Source organism: Suncus etruscus, chromosome 1 (assembly GCF_024139225.1).
Source record: "Suncus etruscus isolate mSunEtr1 chromosome 1, mSunEtr1.pri.cur, whole genome shotgun sequence".
Classification (NCBI taxonomy): domain Eukaryota; kingdom Metazoa; phylum Chordata; class Mammalia; order Eulipotyphla; family Soricidae; genus Suncus; species Suncus etruscus.
In genome coordinates, this window is record NC_064848.1 from 194,591,791 (window position 1) to 194,614,166 (window position 22,376).

At 40.0% G+C, this 22,376-nt stretch overlaps 1 protein-coding gene across 1 annotated transcript in view; it reads left to right on the plus strand.

The window, feature by feature from the left end:
* TANC2 (tetratricopeptide repeat, ankyrin repeat and coiled-coil containing 2) overlaps positions 1-22,376 on the plus strand; it is a 340,845-nt gene that overhangs the window by 291,924 nt on the left and 26,545 nt on the right. Inside the window, 3 exon segments of the mRNA XM_049778821.1 lie at positions 6,416-6,524; positions 17,348-17,470; positions 18,209-18,445. Of these exon segments, the coding sequence (XP_049634778.1) occupies positions 6,416-6,524; positions 17,348-17,470; positions 18,209-18,445 (469 nt within the window).

The window sequence follows — 22,376 nt, forward strand, 5'->3', positions numbered from 1 at the left end:
ATGTGGGGTATCTGGGACCAAATCTATGTGCAAGGCAAACGCCATATCTGCTATACTATCTTTTCCAGCCCAAAACAGTTTATTTCTCTCCATATTAGAAATTTGAAAAATAATATGTTCCACTCATTTGTTTTTGTTTTTACTTTTGTTGTTGTTGTTTTGGGATCATACGAAGCAGTTCTCAGGAGTTACTCCTCGTGCAAACAGGGATGCTGGGGATAGACAAGCTTCTTACCCACTGTACTATCACTCTAGCCTGTTTCTTTTTTTTTTCTTTTTTTTTTTTTTGCTGTTGTTGTTTTTCAGTTAGTTTATTGTGGTCAATGTAAAAGTAATAAACATCTACAAAAGTGTGTTAATATTTATGGTCTTGGTGTTGAATTACCACATCCTGGTTTAGTTGCCACCATCCAGGTGCCCAATACCCTCCACCAGTGTTTTTCTGTTACTTCTAGCCCATTCTCTGTTCCACTTCCCACCAGACTACCTAAACCCATGCCCCTCATATCCTTTCCCCCACTTATTAATTTTAGTTTTGTTATTAGTTATCCTAGGTCCAAGGGTTTTTCATTGTTCATGTTATTTTTATGTTTTGTACTCTGTATACCACATGTGAATGAGATCATCAGATATCTGTCTTTGCTGGACAATATAGTAATGAGGCTATATTGTAGTGTACTGTGTTTGGAGGGAAGTTTTGAACCACACCCAGTGGTTTTGGGATAGAACCAGTCGTCAGCTGCATGTAAAGCAGATGTACTATCTCTCTGATCCTGTTCCATCCATTTCTCCAAAGGTACATGTTCAGAATACTTAGATAGCTTTTTCCTTATAGTTCATTTTTATTTGACTTTTCATGTCTGCACAGTATGAAGCAGTAAACAAGCTGTTAGGTTTTCAGGTTCCATGAAAAAGTCAAAGTTGTTATTAATTAAGCTAAAGATAGAGCAAAGAAATTTTACAAAATCATGTGGGTGCCATTTTCTAAGAATTGATAGCAACAAGCAGACTATAAGGTAGCAGCCACCAAAGGGTAACGTGAGACAGAATGCTCTGAATGAGATGTGGAAAAGATCAGAGTAGTTGACTATACTCAGTTGTTGAGCGATAGACACACTCATTTCTCAGTTGAATAATGTTGACAGATTAACTAGCAAATTGAATGCCAAATTGGGCTGTGACATGTGTAAGGTGGATCTGGAAGTCTTTGTATTGCTCTTCTTTGGACCCATCTGCTTAGTGTTGATTCATTCATGAAACATTGGTTGATCTTGGACAATACACCATGGACTCTGCCAGGCAGTAGAGAAATATGATACATAAGACCTCTCTGAATACTGAAGCCATTCTCCTTAAACAGGATCTCCTTAAAACAGACTTGGAACAACCAACAATGTGCACCACACATCATGGAAACCTAGATAGAGAGTAAATAACTTTGCATAAGGGGTGACATTCAAGTTCATCCTTGCAGGATGGGTTGTTTCCATTAAGCAGTGTCAGAGTGGGAAAGCACTCCTTGCAGCAAGTGAGAAAAGGTAATGGACAGGAGCAAAAGCAATGATGGATGTGAAGTTTTGCAGTGCCTTCTAATTCTAATCTCAGTAGGTCACCCTAAACCATTCCCTGAACTTACAAAGACAGTCCAACATTAAATATAACACACATTATGTCAGCCCAGGTTCCAAGATGGATGAGATGGGCTTTATATTATAAGTAATTGTTTGCCAACTGGCTGTAACTATATCACTTTATCACATCTGAGTCCCACACAGACTATCAGAACACCTAAGTGTTGATCCTCTGAAACATAGACGTGTTACATATCACATTTGTCATCACAAGAGCTAATGAAAAGTGCCTGCACATCAGTGACAATGACTAGAATAACAGAAAAAACCTCACTGCTAGAAGTATTTGAGTCCATTTGTTTGCAGGGCTCAGTACTACAAATAGAAATTTTAAGACTAGCTGTTCCCCTGGGGTGTTAAGTGAAAATCTACTAGAAAACAAACAGTGCTGTTATGTATTATCCATCTTCCCCAACTATAAATGAGCAAGCCTGGGTTCTTGTTATAGGAAGGATTTTTATCTCTCTAAAGGACACCAGAACTCTGAACTCTGGTGGCATCGTCACAAGGTCCTGAGTAACAGTAACTCCTCACTCTCTGCGACACCATAGTTACCAGAGGCAGTTCTGACTGTCTTCCGTAATCCTGGCCAAAGCCACAGTGAGAATGGAGGTAAGGAAGGGGCCTCTGTCCTTCCGATGCTCCCTCCTCTACCTTTGATAAGAGCAGGTCATTAGTCCTCACTTAACACTGACAGTAGGTTCTGAAATTGTGACTTTCAGCGAAATAATGGAGAGCACAACTGCTACTCCCACAGGTTTAACTGACATAGACAAGAGTTAGACTCCTACAGCATATTTCCAATCATAAAAACATCATTAAACTTCTAAAGACTCAGGACACATTTAACATAAAATAACATCCTAGGCAGAAGCTTAGGATTAAAAAGACACACATGCATTGTATATGTGCTCTGGGGAGAGAGAAAAACCCATGTGAGGTTAGAGTGTGAGCTCCACATCCATGGGGACCCAGTCAGGATGGGTTATTTTTTTCTCATCAGAACTGTAGCAAAACGGAACCAGAGAAATAGTGCAGTGAGTAGGGTGTTTGCCTTGCACACAGCCAACCCAGGTTTGATCCCTGGCATCCCACATACAGTCTCCCAAGCATTGCCAGGAGTAATTTCTGAGTACAGAGCCAGGTGCAACTCGTGAGCACCACTGGGTATGGCCAGACAGAAAGGGATAATTATAACAATATATTGAAATAAATTATGTTACTCCGTGACTTGTAGCTCCAGGACGCTTTTGGGGGAAACTTTGACCTGTGATTCTCTCCAAAAATATATAAAATTTAACATTGCTGGAAGGTTTTGTTTTGTTTTGTTTTTTTCATTTTTGGACCACACCTGGCAACACTCAGAGGTTATTCCTGGCTCTGCACTCAGAAATTGTTTTTAGCAGGCTCAGGGAAGCATACGGGATGCCAGGGAGTGGACCCAGGTCAGCCACGTGCAAGGAAAACGCCCTACCTGCTGTGTTATTGCTCCAGCTCCTGAATGTTAATGTCTTCCTGGAAACTTCTGGTCTTTATGAGAAATTTATATTTTGCCTGTTAATGACAGCTTATTTCCTTGGAGCTAGTAAGATCTGTCCTTATCCTTCCTGTCTGAAGTTACATTACTGAATTTTCTTGCATTGAAAGAAATAGTACATGGTAATCCTTGTTCACTCATTTTCTCCATTCTGGCATTTTCCATTTGGTCTGGAAAGGTGTAGTGGGTAATGTATGGAGATGTAAAGATTCAGTTTAGGAGGGGCCAGCAAGGTGGCACTAGAGGTAAGGTGTCTGCCTTGCAAGCGCCAGCTAAGGAAAGGACCGAGGTTCGATTTCCCGGCGTCCCATATGGTCCCCCCAAGCCAGGGGCAATTTCTGAGCACTTAGGCAGGAGTAATCCCTGAGCATCAAACGGGTGTGGCCTGAAAACCCAAAAAAAAAAAAATTCAGTTTAGGAAAGAGTATCACACTTTCCTTGTTCTGCATATTAAAAATTAAAGTTCTAGTTGAACGGTCAACTTTCAATATGGTGTAAGTCATGTATGATTACCATTCCTTTTGGTTTTTTTCTTTTTGGTCCACACCCATCAGTTCTCAGGGGTTCTTCCTGTCTCAGCACTCAAGAGTCACTCTTGGCAGGGCTTGGGGGGCCCTATGGGATGTTAGAGATCAAACTCAGGTCAGCTAAGTGCAAGGCAAGCACCTTACCCGCCAGACTATGTCTCCAGCCCCACTTTTCTTGAAGGTAGTCCTGTGCTTATAATTAGAGAGGATATATAATACACTGTAGGGCCTAGGAGATGATGACTCAGAGGGTTAGTGCACAGGCTTTACCTTGCAATCATCCCATTTCAGTCCCCAGAACCACCTGGTACCCCAAGCACATTTCAAAAGCAGTTTGCTGGGAATAGCCCTAAGCATCATGAGATTTGTGCTTCCCCAAAACTTTAAAATTAATTAAAATAAAATACATTTTAATATGTTTTGTTCTCCCCACCCTCAGAATTATTACTGCATCTGACTGACTGACAGATTAAGGAGCTCGTCCAAGGTTATTAAGCTTCTAAGAGACAGAACTAGGATGCAAACTAACAGAGTCTGTTCTCTTGTGTTTCAGAGTTGAGGCAGCAGTGTGACTGTAGATGGGAAAATCTTTAGGGTTAACTTTGAACCATAAGGTGTTCATGTTGTATAAAACATGAGGACATAATTCTTCTGCCCTCCCCACTCTCTCCCAACCATTGATCTTTTACCACATGGAGCTCCCAATAACATTACTTCTTTGTCTAATTTGGGGGGCCACAACAACAGTACTTAGGGCTTACTCGTGACTCTATAATCAGTGATTGTTCCTGCCATGCTCAGGAAACTGTACCTATATCAAGGGTCAAACTCAGGTCAGATAATGCAATGCAGGCACTTTAACCTCTGTACTATCTCTCTGGGCCCTCTCCCATAATTTTTCGTTGGAAAAGAACATAGCAGTAATCTGTCATGCCTAAAATCATCTCATTCTGTTTTCTAACACCCTCTCCCAAAATATTAGCTGAAAGTGTGAAAATTGATCTGAGGAGATAGTTCAAAGGCTGGACCAATTGTTTTACATGCAGAAGTCCAGGATTCTCCGTGGTGTGCCATAAGGTCTACCACAGTGTGGCCAATACCATGAATACCACACTGGGTCTGCAAATTAAAATGGGTACACCACAGAGAAATTCATTTTTCCAATTTGGAACATGTCTACTTTGAGAAACATCAGGACTTCCAGATGGAAAAACCCACCAGGCAATTGCACTTCCATTAATCTAATGCTGAAAAGTCTAGAGAAAAAGCTACATTTTCAAGGTGGTAGTAAAGAAGGATGGATGAGGTAGTCTAGAGAGAACAGAACAGACCCAAAATGAGAGTCTAAAGAATACTGGCATTTAAAGCATAGATGAAATAAAAGGAGCCAATAAAGACAGAAAATAAAAATGAAAATCCTTTAATACCATCTGTGTGTGGGAGGGGTGTGAGCCAACTAGAAATGGCATTTTGTGATATTCACGTGTGTGAGTTGGGTAAGGAACTGGGAAAGGCTTAGGCCCCTTTTCTATTCTATGCTTGCCCAGAAGCAAGTGCCCTTCTGCAAGAGACAAGTTGGAGGGACATGACAGTTTTCTTTTTTTTTTTTTTAAGTTTTTTTATTAATTTTTTTATTTTTAATTATGAGAACAAGGATGCAAAGAAAGAGGACAAGGTAAAGTTACAGTGGAAGGACAATCACCCATAATATAATTCTCAGAAGTCCCCTTGCTGATATCTTAACTTTGAAATTTAGGCCAAAGAACATTAAGATAAATAAGACAGAATCCATGTACAATTACTTTGTTCCTCAAGTCCCCAGATTGTAACACATTATAATATTTCTTAACAGCACACAAGGCAATCTAAAGCCATAAAACATACGTAACTCCTTAAACATTACAGCCATAGTATTTTTTTACATTTCCATATACATGCATATTAGCTTAAGTTAACCTCAAATTTTAAGTGGGTTCTTTTTAAGGATTAGAGTCAAAGGAGCACAGTAAAAATGGTGTTAGAGTGGCAATTGTTGTTTGCATAGGCCCACCAAAATATGAGGGACATGGAAAGAAATAACCTTGGCCTAAATACAAAGAGACCCGACCCCTGAAGTTTCCTGGCACAAGACCAACTCTAGGCTCCAGGCAAGCTAGATCATCCAATCCAAGACACTGTCTTTAGTGCCAACACACTTTTATTTTTCACACAGTCTCTTGTTGGTATCATGTTTCTGTATTAAAGATCCTGGAATCTTCATATCCTACATTGAAGTCAGGATGTGGAGCGTCCTCTCATTTCACCTCACAATCAAAGGGCAATGCAGGGAGCCCTGTCCTGTAAGCAGGTCGTTGTTGTTAAGTCTTCTCAGTGTTAAGGGAAGTCTCTTTTGAGCAGGTCGATGTCTGAGCAGTGTAGGGTCTTCCGTGGTAGAGGATTGGTTCCAGGTGATGTTATAGACCAGCCTGGAAGTTTCGTGGATGGCTTCCCTGGTTCAGGGGTGAATGGAAAATGCCCTTTCTTCAGAGGTCTGTGCCCAGTCGTTATGTCAGTGTTCAGGGTGTAAGGTCCCTTTGCACTACAAGATTTGTGTGTTCCAATCTCTATTAGATAGGATCTTATTTGGGGACATGACAGTTTTCAATTAAGTATAATAGCCCCCAAAAGCTAAATTCACATGCAAAATTCTAAAATGAGATTCTCTCTCACTCTTTCTGCAGGAGTGGTCATACCTTACTGGCCTTCTGGTTTTCCCGCCAGGAAGGAAAGCTAAACCGACAGCAGACCATCGAACTGGGACATCACATCCTCAAAGCACATATCTTTAAGGTAACCAGGGAATTGGGGGCAAGGGGCTGCTTCTTGCCAGTCAAGCAGGAGACCTTCCTTAACCCCATGTGTATGAAGCCACTGTTACTTCAGTTTATTTCCTGCTTTCTGAAAATATTTCATTGCAGTTGGTCCATCTAAAATTGATGGGCTGTGCCTCCTGAGGCCTTTGAAAAGGAAACTATATTTGTCATCTTCCAATTGAAAGCACTGCTCGGCTTTTGGGGAAGCAATCTGCAATCATTTTGGCAAAGAGCACTCATAGATGTGTGTGTGTGATCCATTAATGCCCACCATTTCCTGACACAAGCTGGGTGCAGATGCTCACGGTGACTAAAGATCACTGAAAGTAGTTACTCTTCCATTTCTCTTCCTGCTTTAAGGATGATTTTAGTAGTTCTACTGCTGTGATTTTTCAAACTGTTCATCCAAAAGCTTTACACTAGCCCCCCTCACCTCCCCAATCTCTCTTCATTCCCTTTTAAGTTGCTTTCCCCCATTTTCTCTTCAAAGTGTGGTTCCAGTTGTTTTTCTAGAAGTTCCAAGGTTTTTATGATCTATACAGTATTGCTTTCCTCTCAGCCTTCTTCAGGTTGGGCTAGAGGGCCCAGAGCAGGGACATACAACTGATGCATTTGAATTATGTTTGCATGGTTCATTTGTTTATTCGACACTTACTGGAGCATTCATTCTTGGTACCAGGGGTACAAACTGCATAGTCCCACATCTCAAGGAATTTATAGCCTAAATTAGGGATATGGGGGGAAGCATAAACATCAAGGAAAGCATAAATGTCAAAAGCATAAAGGTCAACATCAAGGAAAATAGTTGATCTCCCTCTTTCCTGTAGCACAAAGATTACTGTTGTATTCTAGCACCAATCCCCACAATCTCTCAAAGTGCTTCTTTTGCCTTTGGGATTAGGAAATATAGGTAACCTCACAATTCTCTGGATTAAACTCCCTGCCTAAAAAATTATTTAAAACAGGGGCCGGAGAGTTAGCATGGAGGTAGGGTGTTTTCCTTGCATGCAGAAGGTCAATGGTTCGAATCCCGGCATTCCATACAGTCCCCTGAGCCTGCCAGGAGCGATTTCTGAGCATAAGCCAGGAGTAACCCCTGAGCGCTGTCAGGTATGACCCAAAAAACAAAACAAAAAAATTATTAAAAACAAAATAGCTTCCTTCATAGAAAAAGATGATATTAAGAGCAACAGCAGAAGCCTAGAATATAAACATGAATAAACATACAGTAAGAGAAGCCTATTGATCACGGGAGAGGGGTTTGGGAAGGGTTAAGACTTTGGTTTGACTGGAAATGTCTTGTCTAACCAATCACTGCACAATTGATCTTACCTGGTGATGATCTTGTCAGGATCACAGTGGGACTAAAGGAAGTAGTAAAATGTCTCATCCCAATTTCAAGTGGACTAAACCATGCCTGCCACTTCTGCAGGCTCCAGGATCATTTTCCTTCAGCATGGTGGAAAAGTAGCTTCAGCATGAAGCATCAGGCACTTGAAACATGTGATCTGTTGGCCCACCATCTGCCTAGGATCAGAGGAAAGGAAGTTGATGCCTGTCTTTTCTACACCATTAGATAAACACCACAGTAACAGATAAATGACATAAAGTTTTTTTTTAACCCAGAATGACTTTATTCAGTTCATGGAGACCTTTAAACCCTACAGTTCTGTTCTTTACACAGTGTTATCTAGGTTGTGCAGACACCAAGGTTGCCTGAGATAAGCCTGGCTCCATGTGTGATTTGGGCCATAAATACTCGGGTGTAGTGTCTGCGATGCTGACATGACTGTAGACTGAGGAATGTATGCTCTGACTAGTTTCCTGAGCTGCACTTCCCAGGTCCTTTCCAGACTCCCTGTTGATCAGCTTCTTATCCCTCCCAAGCTAAGGGTCATGAAAAGCCAAGGCTGTTCATAACCAGTTTGTTCCTCTGAGAACTTCCAATCCATTGCATTTCTTTCCCATTAATCTTAAATTTCCCTTATCTATATCCATGAAAAATGCATATGACAATATGAGAAAGTTAAGATTCATGATTCTAGATACATTGGCAGACAAATAGCTCTTTAAAAGCTTTATTGGGAAATAATTTATATATCATATAATTAAGCCATGTTAAGTAGGTGGCAGTGTATTTACAGTTAGGTAACTGTCTTCACTATTAAATATCTCTGTCTTCTTAAGAATAAACTTTGTGCCACTGTTGAAGTCACTTCCCACACTACCCCGCATTTCTCTTGACTGCTCATATGTCTTTGGTCTCCAGAGGTTGAATTAATTCTTGCCACTTTCTGTATCATGCACGGTCTTCTGTGTCGTCGTTTTTTTGTTTGTTTGTTTGTTTGTTTTAGTTTTTTGGGCCATACTTGGTGGTGATGCTCAGAGATTACTCCTGGCTATGCTCTCAGAAATTGCTCCTGGTTTGGGGGACTATATGAGATGCTGGGGGATCGAACCACGGTCCGTCCTAGGCTAGCACGCGCAAAGCAGACGCCTTACGGCTTGCGCTACCACTCCGGCCCTGGTCTTCTGTGTCTTGTTCTTTCACTTAGTGTAGTTTTCAAGGCTCATTCAGGCTCTAATTTGTATTATAATGTAGGTGATTCCCCTTTTTGCCATATAGTATATTCATTATGTGGACATAGACTATTTTTCTTTATTATTCACCATTATCATGTATAACTGGACCCTTGGATTATTCTATATTATTTCTATTGTAAATAGTACTGTTACAAACATTAATATATCGATTTCTCCTTTGTTAATTATTTTTAAATAAAAATTGGTCACTTTAAGAGCCAGAGAGATAGTACAGAGGGTAAGGCACTTGCCTTGCATGTGGCCTGCCTGGTTTTGATCCCCAGCATCCCATAAGGCCCTCTAAGCCTGCCAGGAGTGATTCAAAGTGATACAAAGCTAGAAGTCCTGTGCACCATCGGGTGTGACCCCCCCCCCCAAAATTAATAAATAAAACAAAATTAGCCACTTTGAAGTGAACATCTCGGTGTTTAGTTTGTTCCCAGTGTTCATGTGCAGGTATATTTTATGTGGGCATATTTCAGTTCTTAAGCGGCTCCACCATTGTAAAATCCTACCAATAGTAGAACCGTGAAAGTATAGGCATTAAGGTGGTTGCTTTGCATCTTGCCAACCTAGTTGGAATTGCTGGCACCACATATGGTTTCCAGAATACTGCCAGGGGACATGAGCACAGAGCCAGGAATAGCTGAACACTGCCAGGTATATCTCCCAAACAAACAAGAATAATAAAATAAAATTCTACCAGCAGTGCATGAGGGCTCCAGTTTTTTCTAAGTCCTTGCCAATAATTTTGTAGGCATCTTATTTTAGCTATTTTAAAAATGTAGATGTGAAGTAGTATCTCATTGTGGTTTTAGCTTGTATTTCCTTGATTATCAGTAATGTTGAGCACTCATGTGATTTAATTTAAAAATGGTGGGAAATCCATCAGTTTGGGCCTTGCACATAGCTGATCCCCTTCAGTCCAGGATCCAAAGCACTTACATGAGTAAGCCCTGAACACTGCCAGTTGTAGCCCCAAAACAAAATGTCTCTCTCTGAGCAGGAAGACAGCTCCCAAAGCACATGCTTTACATGCTAGAGCCCCAAATTCAATCCCCAACACCTTCGGGAGTAACCCAAAGGTCATCAGCTATGACCCCTCAAACTAATAACAATTATAATAATTGTTGAAGTAAAATAATGCCTCAGTTTTCTAGGTTGTTTTTGTTTTGGTTTGTTTGGGTTTTTTTGGGTTTTAGTTTTTAGACCACACCTGACAGCACTTAGGGGTTACTCCTGGCTCTGTGCTCAGAAATTACTCCTGATGATCTCTGCACCATATGGGATGCCAGGGATCGAACCTGGGTTGGAAACATGCCAGGAAAATGTCTTACCCATGTGCTATTGCTTCAGCCCCTGAATGTGTAAGTTATTCTTGTCTGCATCCTGCATCCTGTAATGGGCAGTGGGATTCTGCCCATTATCTTAGTTGAGTTTAGTTTAAACTGAAGCTCTTTCCTCTAGTAATTCATAGGAGCAGGTCAACTCCACTAAGCATGGGAATCAGTAGAGCAAAATGGTTGTATAAAGGTAATCCCCTATGTTCTGGGACCAGCTCTGTTTCTGAGTCTTCTTTCCTATAGTTTTACTCTTCATTAAAGTATATGTATTTTTCCTTGGCTCCCTTATTTCTTATTCCTCTAGCTCTTAGTCAACAGACTAAGACTAAATAAGTAAATAAATATAAATAAATAAATAAATAAATAAATAAATAAAACCAGCCTGGTCTGTGAGTCACTGAAGAAAAATCCAAGCCATTGAGTGTGACTTTGTTTAACTGCTCTCCTCTTCAGTAAATTGATCCATATCATCATCAATATTGTCATATTTTTGTCATTTTTCCTTATCATTGAAAAGGAACATTCTTTTTAATATCTCATTACGAAATATTGCAGATATATAGGAAACATAAATGTAATGACTAAATACAATCTCTCTTATAGCTAACAAATGTTGATTTTTTTTTCCATGTGTTCTCCCAATTTGGATGGGATGGGAAGCTACACCACACCTGACAGTGCTGAGGGGCTGTTTCTGGCCTGTACTCGGATGTGACCTGCAGTGCTCTGAAAGTTAATGTGGTGCCAAGGATTGAGACCAGACCAGGGCTCTGCCATAACCCCTCTCCTTTCTCTCTAGCCATTTTTGTTGTATTTTGTATTTTTTGGGGGGGGGAGGGGGGTTTGGACCACACCCGTTTGATGCTCAGGGGTTACTCCTGGCTAAGCGCTCAGAAATTGCCCCTGGCTTGGGGGGACCATATGAGACGCCGGGGGATCAAACCGCGGTCCTTCCTTGGCTAGTGCTTGCAAGGCAGACACCTTAACCTCTAGCGCCACCTCACCGGCCCCATATTTTGGTTTTCAAAATATTTTTTAAAAGGTTTCTCAGAAGACTGGATCACACCTCACATGTGCAAGGCCACAGGTTCTTGTGGCTCAGTACTCTAGTACTGAGCGGTCAAGCCCACCTTACCCTACTAGACCAATAGATAACGCTGGGAGTGGCCCAGAGTACTAGAATGACGAAGAAAAGTTACTGTCTTCATTTTTACCCTTCTTCTCATTTTATTTAATGTAGTGCTGGGGTTTGAACCTAATACCTTATATATACAAATCATATTCTATATGTATCTCTAAATAGGCCCCCTCAACTCCTGAACCTTTTTCTTTATTTTTGTGAAACAAAAAATCCATCAAATCCAAGAGGAGCAATAGAAGCCTACTTTATATCTCTCTTGCTTCATTTCTCTTCCTTCTCAAAGATAATTTCTCTCCTACAATTAATAGTGTGTTCTTATCTCTATATATTTTGTACTTTTCCAACATGAATGTGTGTTCTTTTGAAATAGGACAAAAGTGGAATATATATGGAATATATGGAGCATAAGGATGTAATAATTTGAAATTTTGATAGAATATCTAATCATTCCTTTATTTTTTGTGTTTATAAATCATTTGCACATTTGGGACTAATATACATTTGAATTCACATCAAACCTTTATAATTTTTAATCAAAAACTTGAGGCCTATAAATTTGACTTAATAGTTCAGGATTAACTCATCAGGTATCTGGCATTTATTTTATATAATTGTAGAGAAAGGAGAATCTGGGCAGGAATAGAAATTTTATAAAATTGCTCATGAGTTGTTCGTTACTGAGGGAAAATGATGGGTACACAGGAGGATTATTAGACTGTTATTTCATTTTTTTCAATATAGGCTTGAAATGCTTTATAAAGGTATTTAATAAGATATTTGTTATTTTAAATATTTAGTAATATAAATTTTTTTTAGTAATACAATTTTTTGGGGGGGTCACACCCAGCAGTGCTCAGAGGTTACTCCTGGCTCTATTCTCAGAAATCGCCCCGGCAGGCATTGGGGGAACCATATGGGATGCCGGGATTCAAACCACTTTCCTTCTGCATGAAAGACAAATGCCTTACCTCCATGCTATCACTCCGGCTCCTACTAATATAAATTTTATACACTGTATTTTCATATGCATAGAAAATGTTTGAGATGAGGGGCCAGAGCAGTAGTAAATTTCAAATAAGGCACTTACCTTGCACATTGCTTTCCTGGGTTCAAGCACATTGCCAATCTGGGTTCAATCCTTGGCATCACATATGATCCTCCTAACCACCAGGAGTAATTGACTAATTGGCTCTGAGTTCAGAGCCAATCGTGACACCTGAGCACCACTGAGTCTGACCCAAAAACTAAAAGAATAATAAATTTTCTTAAGTAAATTTTTAAAAGAAAATATTTCAAATGATAACATCAGTGAGTAGCAATTGCCTTTTAGAATTGAGATGGAAAGTATTTTTATTTTTATACCATACCATTTTTTAAGATTTGTTTTATTGTCATAATTCCAAAATACATAAACATAATATATGTTTTAAGCCTTTGTTAAAATATTAAGTAGATGGTCTTCGAACCTCCTGATTTTATCTTTGAAATAAGGGTTAGGAAAAGAGTGCTCTAAACAATAGGGTTTACAAGCTGGCACTTTAATGATTTAATCTTCCTTTACATTAAAATCCTTGGGGGGGAACCCAGATGAGGAAAAGTCATTTCAGAAGGAGAGCAGCGTTTCAGGATACTGTTTGTCCCAGCCGTCTTAAGACTGAGAATTTCTGCACAGGACTTTCCTTTTTCACTTTAGAGAGTGTTATCCTGCTGTGCAAACACCATATCCTGAGGTTTTATAAGGTGAATTCATAACTCATAAAAAAAGAACAATTTGTAGACAGCCTTTTGCTGCTCTACTAAATAAATACACCTTCCTAACTGGAACCTAAGTAGACATTCTAGGCAAGAGTAACCTACATTTCATTGAAATGAACAAACTAAAGGCTTAAAAAAAAAATAACTTCTAAGATCCATTATTAGTTCCCAAAAGCTGCTCTCGGGATTTTCTGCATTAACTCACTTTGTCTTATTCTTGGCAGAATGGTAAGATGCTTGCCAGAGAGTAGCCACTGCGCCACCTTCAAGGCCCCTTTTCTCACAGAACAGTCAGGATCCCCTCAGCACTTATGGCTGGTCCTTAAGTTGGAAACTTCCAGTCTCATACTTTTCAAGCAAGTCCTTTAAGTCATTTTTGCCACCTTCTGGGCCCCTGACTATCAGAAAAAATAAAAATAAAAAAAATTATTCTGGACTTAGGAAGATGATTCAGAGGGCTGGAACACATGCTTTGTATGCAAGAGCTTCAGTTTCAATTTCTTGTACCACATGATTCTCCAAGCACTGTGAGGTATGGCCTCAAAACAAGTGAAAGAAAATTAATTTAGCTTTCTTTAGGAAAAACTCAAGTAAAGTGGGCAAGAGGATTTGTATATGCAGGGGGATCAATGCCAGCCATACTAGAGGGAATTTGCTTATGGCTGTCAGACATGTGTTATTCATCTAAGGATGAATAAACATTATCATTTCAGGGTATATTAGAGTGAGGAATACTTTAATGAAATTCAGAATCTGTTAGAGCACAGCAAAGGCTTATTTCTCAACTTCATGTCAGTCCTACACAGTTCATGTTTAGGCCCCTACCGAGTAGTGGTTCTAGAAACACCAAGGGTCTGCACAGTTTTCCACTAAACTCTCTACATCAAGAGGAACATCAAGAAAGTATAGAAGAGGGGCCGGAGCGCTAGCGCAAGCTGTAAGGCATCTGCCTTGTGCGCGCTAGCCTAGGACAGACCACGGTCCAATCCCCTGGCGTCCCATATGGTCCCCCAAGCCAGGAGTGATTTCTGAGTGCATAGCCAGGAGTAACCCCTGAGTGCCATTGGGTGCGGCCAAAAAACCGGAAGGGAAGGAGGGAGGGAGGGAGAGAATGTAAAGTTTAGATGAAAGAGTCACCAAGGGGGGGTGTAGAAGAAACTTGAGCATTAAAATGTGAATTTAAGATTTATTCAAAAAAGCTCATAGTGAATAAAAATGTTTGCAATAGAATAGGCAGAGGGGAGGGCAGGAAGGAAACTGGGGCATTGGTGTCAGGAAATGTGCACTGGTGAAGGGATGTATATTGGAAATTGTATGACTGAAACTTAATCATGAACAACTTTGTAGCTATTACACCGTGATTCAGTTAAAATATTTATTTAAGAAAGGAAGAATGATATGCAAACGATAATTGCCACTCTAACATTGTTTTTACAGTGCTCATTTGACTCTAAACCTTTAAGAAACCACTAGTAAAAATATCTGGAACTGCAAAAATAATGGTTTACATTAGTGTTAACATATATGCTTTTAGTTACACTAGCATTCTGGGGGATAAAGGAGGGAGATAAGGGAACAGGGATGAAGGGAGGACAACACTGGTGGTGGAAAGGCCCTCATTTATTGTCACTGTGTACCTTAAATATCACTATGTAAGATTTGTAATTCACTTTGGCCACAATAAAAAAAAAGTTCCAACCTATTATATGATAAATATTGTTTTACCATTCAGTCTCAAAAATGAAAATCTTTAATATCATTGTAGAAATATGGTGGTATAGGTAACTCATAAAGTTTTGGCAATAAGGTATAAATTGTCAATGACGAAAAGACATGTGGAAAGGGGACTACACAAAGGTTAATCTTACTAGATAAAATAAATTTTATCATTTCCTTCTTCTGAAATGTTTCATAACATGAGATACCAGCATTGTAAATTAAAACAGCCCTAAATCATGGGAAGATATTGACATTAACTTAGAAAATTAAGGGCATAAAAAAAAGGAAGAATGAGAGATGAACAAAAATTTCCTCAAAGAAGAAATATAGACCCAAAGTATGAAAAAACGTCCACACAATTAATCAGGGAGATGCAATTCAAGACTATAATGTGATATCATCTCATGTCACAGAAACTGGCACATCAAGAACAATAACAACCAATACTGGCACAGATGTGGGAAGAAAGAAACCTCATTCACTGGTGGTGGGAATGTGGACTGGTCCAGCCTTTTTGGAAAACAATGTGGATTTTACTTAAAAAACTATAAATTGAGCTTCCATTCAACCCAGCAATACCTTTTCTTGGAATATACCCTGGGGTCCCAAAATACAATGTAGAAGACATCTGCACTCCTATGTTCATTGCAACACTATTCATAATAACCAGAACCTGGAAACAGCCCAATTGCCCAAGAACAGAGAAGACAAAGAAACTATGGCACATCTACACAATGGAGTATTAAACAATTATTAGGAAAAATGAAATCATGAAATTTGCTTAGACATGGAGAGTATCATACTGAGTGAAATGAGTCAGGAAGAAAGACAGAATGATTGCACTCATCTCCAGGGTATTTAATAAAGAAACCCATAGTATAAGAATACCCAAAAACAATAGATGTAGGAAGGGCATTGAAAGGATCACAGTGACAATAATAGTTGCAAATTATTACTTTGGACAAGAACTGGAAATTGAAAGGTAGTAAAATGATATACTTGATACCCATTCAGTAACAGTATTGTAAACCATGATACATAAATGGAAAAGAGACGAAAAGTGTCTGCTATAGGGACGGTGTGGGGGTGGGGCAATGGGTATATAACTAGGGAAATTGGTGGCAGGAAATGAATACTGGTCAAGAGTTGGGTATTGGAACATTGTATGATCGAAACTCAGCTATCAACAACTTTTTAACTCTGCATCTCAGTGATTAATAATATTTATTTACTTATTTATTTTGAGATGACTAGAAGGATTTTATTTTCATTTTTTATAATTAAATAATTTTTATTTTGACCAAAGTAAATTACAAATCTTTCACAGTAATATTTTAGGTACATAGTGACATTAAATCAGGGGCATTCCCAAACCAGTGTTGTCCTTCCTCCACCCCTGTTCCCAGCATGCATCCTGTATTCCCCTCCTTTGACCCCCTGGGCTGCTGTCTCCTCTTTGTCTAGCTTGTTATAGATTGGGTTTCAATTCTGTTGCCGTTGGCTTTGCATTTGGTGTTTAAGTGTGATCATTTTTTATTTCTACTCAATGTTCATACATCTGTTTGGTTCGTCTTGGTACCTTCCATTATTTCCTCCTCAATGTGTAAAACAGAACAAGATGGATAAAGTTATGTGGTTCTGTTTGGAGGGGGAGAATATTTATTTTAAACAAAAAGCTCATAGTGGGGGCAGAGTTACTAATACAGCGGGTAGGGCATTTGTCTTGCACGTATTGACCAAGGTTCAATCCCCAGCATTCCAAATGGTTCCTCCAAGTCTGCCAAGAGTGATCTCTAATCACAGAGCCAGGAGTAAGTCCTGAGTACTACCAGGTGTCACTCAAAAATAAAATTTAAAAAAAAAAAAAACTCGTAGAAAAGGTCTGTGGAACTATTCCAATAAGGAGAAAAAAGTATTAAATTGACATATTGCCAGAGACTGCTAAAACAGATTATTTAAGTTATCTTGTTCCTGTAAGATTTGTCCTACCAGTGGATTGGCTCTTGTAGTTGTAGTGCCACCGAACTAGAGGCCACTAACAATATCAATGATAGTTTGTAGCAGGGCTAATAATTTAACTTCTCTGGGATGGGGTTGAGGGCAGGTGGAAATAGCTCAAGCAGTAAAGCATATTCTTAACACATACAAGGCCCAGCACAACCATTCACTTTGTAGCCAGGGCTACCCAAGCACCACTCATTGTGATATTCCCTCTAAGAAAATTAAAATAATGTTTCTCTTTCTGGGTTTCTTTTTCAGGGTTTGAGTAAAAAAGTTGGAGTGTCATCTTCCATTCTCCAAGGTCTCTGGATCTCCTATAGCACAGAAGGTCTTTCCATGGCATTAGCATCTTTACGAAACCTCTACACTCCAAACATAAAGGTGCATATGAATTAAGTACAGATTAAAAGAATTGGCAGTGAAGAAACTACAATTAAAAGTATATTGACATGACTGTTTATACTCTGACTTGCTTTGCTATTCATCTTTCATTCTTTTTTTTTGTTTTTTTGTTTTGTTTTGTTTTTGTTTTTGGGCCACACCCGGCGATCCTCAGGGGTTATTCCTGGCTGTCTGCTCAGAAATAGCTCCTGGCAGGCACGGGGGGACCATATGGGACACCGGGATTCGAACCAACCACCTTTGGTCCTGGATCGGCTGCTTGCAAGGCAAACGCCGCTGTGCTATCTCTCCGGGCCCCATCTTTCATTCTTAATGGAGCTTTTTTGTTTGTTTGTTTAATTTTGTTTTATTCAATGAGCTAAAGAACCCTCTTACAGGCTTTCTACTTCTGTACATTCATTTTGACTCAGGATCTGGTCCCTGGTGCCAGGAAGCGGATCAGTGTCAATTTGCCCTTAAGTCAGTGGGAACTCTCCTAACCAAGGTTCACTCAGTAAAGATGCATTCCTCACTGGGAGGCCTTAGCTTCTCAACATCTCTCATTAAAGAGACACTCTACATCCCTTTTCAAAGAAAAACATTGGAAAAGGAGCTAATGAAGATGATAAATGAAGGAGTTAGATGCTAAAGGCCCAATTGCAGGATCTCCAATGACTAGCATAAGGTAACAATGAAATTACTGGATATTTACATGATTGTTGTCTTATTTATGTCTAGGTCAGCCGACTGCTGATTTTGGGAGGTGCCAATATTAATTACCGGACCGAGGTCTTGAATAATGCTCCAATTCTGTGTGTCCAGTCACATCTTGGTTATACAGAAATGGTGGCCCTGCTCCTGGAGTTTGGGGCCAATGTGGATGCGTCTTCCGAGAGCGGCCTGACTCCTCTGGGCTATGCCGCAGCTGCAGGCTTCCTGAGCATCGTGGTACTGCTGTGCAAGAAGCGGGCCAAGGTACCGGCTACCCACCCCACTGCCTCCCCCTTTCTCTTCCTTGTTTCCTGTGCACCTGCCAACCTGTCTCCCAGCTGAGGTCCTGCTATGGGAGGGAACAGGTCAAAGATCACGAATTGCTTGCACCCCACTGCTCAGTCCATGCTGTGTCCATCCAGCAATCCTGAAACCTTTGAGGGCCACTTAGAAACTACATTTATCAACAACTGCAAACTGTCCCTACATGACAACCAGGAGATTCTTAGAGTGAGTGAGGGGAAATGGAGCAGTAGGGAGGCAGAGTGGGCAGCCAGAGCAGAAAGCTGCCTGCACACTTTGTGCAGAGAAGACAGGTAGCCTGGGAAACAAGAAAAGGGGCCATCCTCCTCCCTCGTCCGACCAGCTAGTGGTCTGGGGCCATGACTCTGCTCCAAAAGAGACCAGAAGCACTAGAGTATATTTCAGTTTTATAAAACATTCTCCCAAAGCATATTAACTTTATAATATCTCAAAAGCGACTGATACACAGAACTTAATATCAAAATACTGGTGAAAAGGAAAATGCTGTCTTGGATCTTCCTGAGTCAGCCAAGCATCCTTTACTGCTGCTTTCCCCTGCCACTTTTATTAGCCAGTTTAACATAATCACCTGCAGGTCAGGGTTGACATAATTAAGGATACTTGTGCTAATTAACTTAGAAAAGATGAAAGGAACAAGTAAAGAGATTTTAAAGTTGTATGACAACAATATTGGGCTATAATGAGTTCTTGTCAGTGTGCCTCTTCTCACAAGCATCCTTCCTTACCTACACTCACCTTTACTCCTACCGCAGAGAAAGCGCTGTCCAATGTAGTTACTTCACCTGTTTCAATTCTAATATATTGCTCATTCTCTTTTATTCCTGAAATCAACATTCTTTTTCTAAATTCATGCTACCTTTGGCCCCCACCTCTACAAACCCTTGAACTATATTCTAAATCCAAAAAAAAAAAAAAAAACACTCTTCTCTCCTGCTAATCAGAGATGGCCATCCCACTTCCCTCCCTTGTCGACCAAGCTTTCCAGAGTCATCTCGGCTTTCTTACTACTTGATCCATTCAGTCTGGTTTCCCTAGGAATGAAAGCAAGTCACAACAACCAGAAACTTCAGAACCAAGTGGCTGAATTAGATGTGCATTCAGTTCCTATGAGGCCTCTAACAAGGCCAGTTAGCCTCCCTCAGTTTTACTTTTATATTGTATAAAAGGGACGAATAAGATCAGTATGAGAAATCAAAGTTATAAAAGCCTTTCTAAAAAAGAGATGAAATCTCAAAAAATGAGATGATGCCTCATGCAGTGCTAATAAATAATACCATTTGAAAGAAGGAAGAAAATAACTCAAAGGACTAAGCACAGGCTTTGCAGCAGGAGGCTTGGGTTTGATCTCCAGCACCACATGTTCCTCCAAGGACTACCAGGAGCAATCCAAGTGCAGATCCAGAATAGTCCCCAAGCACTGTGGAAGCAAAAGGACATCCCCTTTTTTGTTGTTGTGTTTAGCCTCACCTGGCAATACTGTGTTCAGAGATCACTCCTTGGCAGGACTTGAGGAATGATATGGAGTGCTGGGAATTGAACCCAGTTTCGCCACATGCAAGGCAAACCCCCTGTCTGTGGTACTATTTCCAACCTCCCATTTAGTTTTATATATGTATATATAATATATGTGTAAATAATATATATTATTATATAATATAATGTGTATAATGATAACCCTATTGTATACAGTAAGTTAGAAGTACACCAGAGTCCGCAGAGAAGAATGCTGACCCACCTTAGATCACTAGCACCACATATGGTCCCCAAGTACCATCAGGAGTGATCCCTCAGCACAGAGCCAGGAGTAAGTACTGAGGACTACTAGGAGTCATCCGAAAACCTAATCAAAACAAGAATTACTGATCAACATTTTTAGTTTGATGTTTTTAACAACTCCAGTTTGCTTTGTAGTGAAGATCTTTTAGGGAGGGGCTTTGAGACTAGATAGAGATCTTGTTTTACCCATTAAGGATTTAAGATCCCTTTATGGTTTTAGGATCCATTAATTGTTTTTGCTGTAATTGTTATTTCTTGGTGTTTGTCTAACAGTGATATTGTTTCCCTCTCATTTTTTCAGTATTTACAGATCAGTTCTCTTATAAGGAAGAGCTATTTTTACATTTATTCAGTTATCTACTTTATACCAAGTCTGTAATCTTTTACTATACTATTCATCTTGGTTGGCTGTTAGGATCTTCTTCCAGCTGGTTTCTGGTGTTATTTCAAACTTCCCCTTCAACACTAATTAGCACTTCCTTTCTTTTTTTTTTATTATAACACTAGGATTTACCAAGTTTCATATGCATTCTTTTCAGTCATTAAATGTTCAAACACACCAATCCCACCCACCAGTGTGACCCTACTCTACACCAGTGTCTCAATTTCCCACCCCACTACCTTGGCCTTCCTCTTTGCAGCATAAACAGATGTACTTCATATTGTTTGTTACAATACAAAGGCTAATGGGGTTATCAAAACTTAGATGAGAAGGTTCAGTTTGAAATAATTGTTATATTTTTCCATCGTGTTACTAAAGTCCATGCCTAAAAATCTACTGGACTGTGGTTTGCTAGATGAGCCTTTGTGTTACTGGGATACTGTTTAGGTCACTGAGCTTGGTAGATTACCTTGGAACTTTCCCATCAGATTTCCTGTGACACTACAATAAAATTTTTGAGGACTGCAAGCTGCCTCGCTGACCAGAATTTAATAGAGCTGAAACAAATTTAGTGGCTTGGCAGTTTGATAAAGTTAAGTCCCGGAGCTGGGCTGTTTCTATCAGAGGATACAGGGTGTGATGCTGGGCTGCTATACATTATGCAGAAGGGGTAATTTACCCCCCTCCCATTCTGAGAACTCCAGAGAGGAATCAGCCAGGACCAGACTACCTGGGAGTACTGGCAGCCATTACTTTTCTTTTGGAGCTTGGAAAAGGAGCTGGGCAGTTTTCCTGCTAGGTAAATGGTGTGTCTTTCCTTGCTTTCTCTTGCACCACAAACTATCTTTTACTATTAATACCCCAGCCCTATACTACAGATGTTAAGTCTTAAATGTCAAAAATGAGGGCCAGAGCGATAGCACAGTGGTAAAGCATTTGCCTTGCACGTGGCTGATCCAGGACAGACCTAGGTTCAATCCCTGGCGTCCCATATGGTCCTCCAAGCCATGATTCCTGAGTGCATAGCCAGAAATAACCCGAGTGTCACAAGGTATAACCCAAAAACAAAAACAAAAAAATGTCAAAAATGCCCTTCATTTTTGAAAATAAAAATTCTGAACATAAAAATTTTCAATGACTTCCACTTCCTTTTACAACTGGTTACAATTCAGACTCCTTAGACATTCAAAACATCCATGGATCTAGTCCCAAAAGATTCTCCCAACTTTGTACTTCAAACTTGTTCTTTAATTATTCTTAGGAATTAATCATTTATCTCACCCAGTTGATGTAGATCTTTTCTTAATGTCGTTGGGCTTCTATAACTAAATGCCATAAACCAAGTGGCTTATAAACTAGTTAACTTCATGTTCCTGGAAGCTAAGTCCAGATTAGGACCCACATATGCAGTGTCCAAAAAGAGCCTCCTCGTCCCTGACAGCATGTCTCACTGTCTCTTCACATGGTGGATGGAACAGGACAGTGGTGCTCTGAGGCTTCCTGTTCAGGAGCAGCCCCACCCTTTGTTACTTGCTGGTGGCTACTCCCACCATGGTACTTGGAGGATCATGCAGTAGTAGGAATCAAACTCCACCTGTAGGGCTCCCTCCTGCAAGACCTGTACTCTAGCCCTGCCAACATCTCCCCAACTGTGCTACTCCCTTATAATAACACAAATCACATTCATGAGGGTGGAGCTGCTAATGGCCCTAC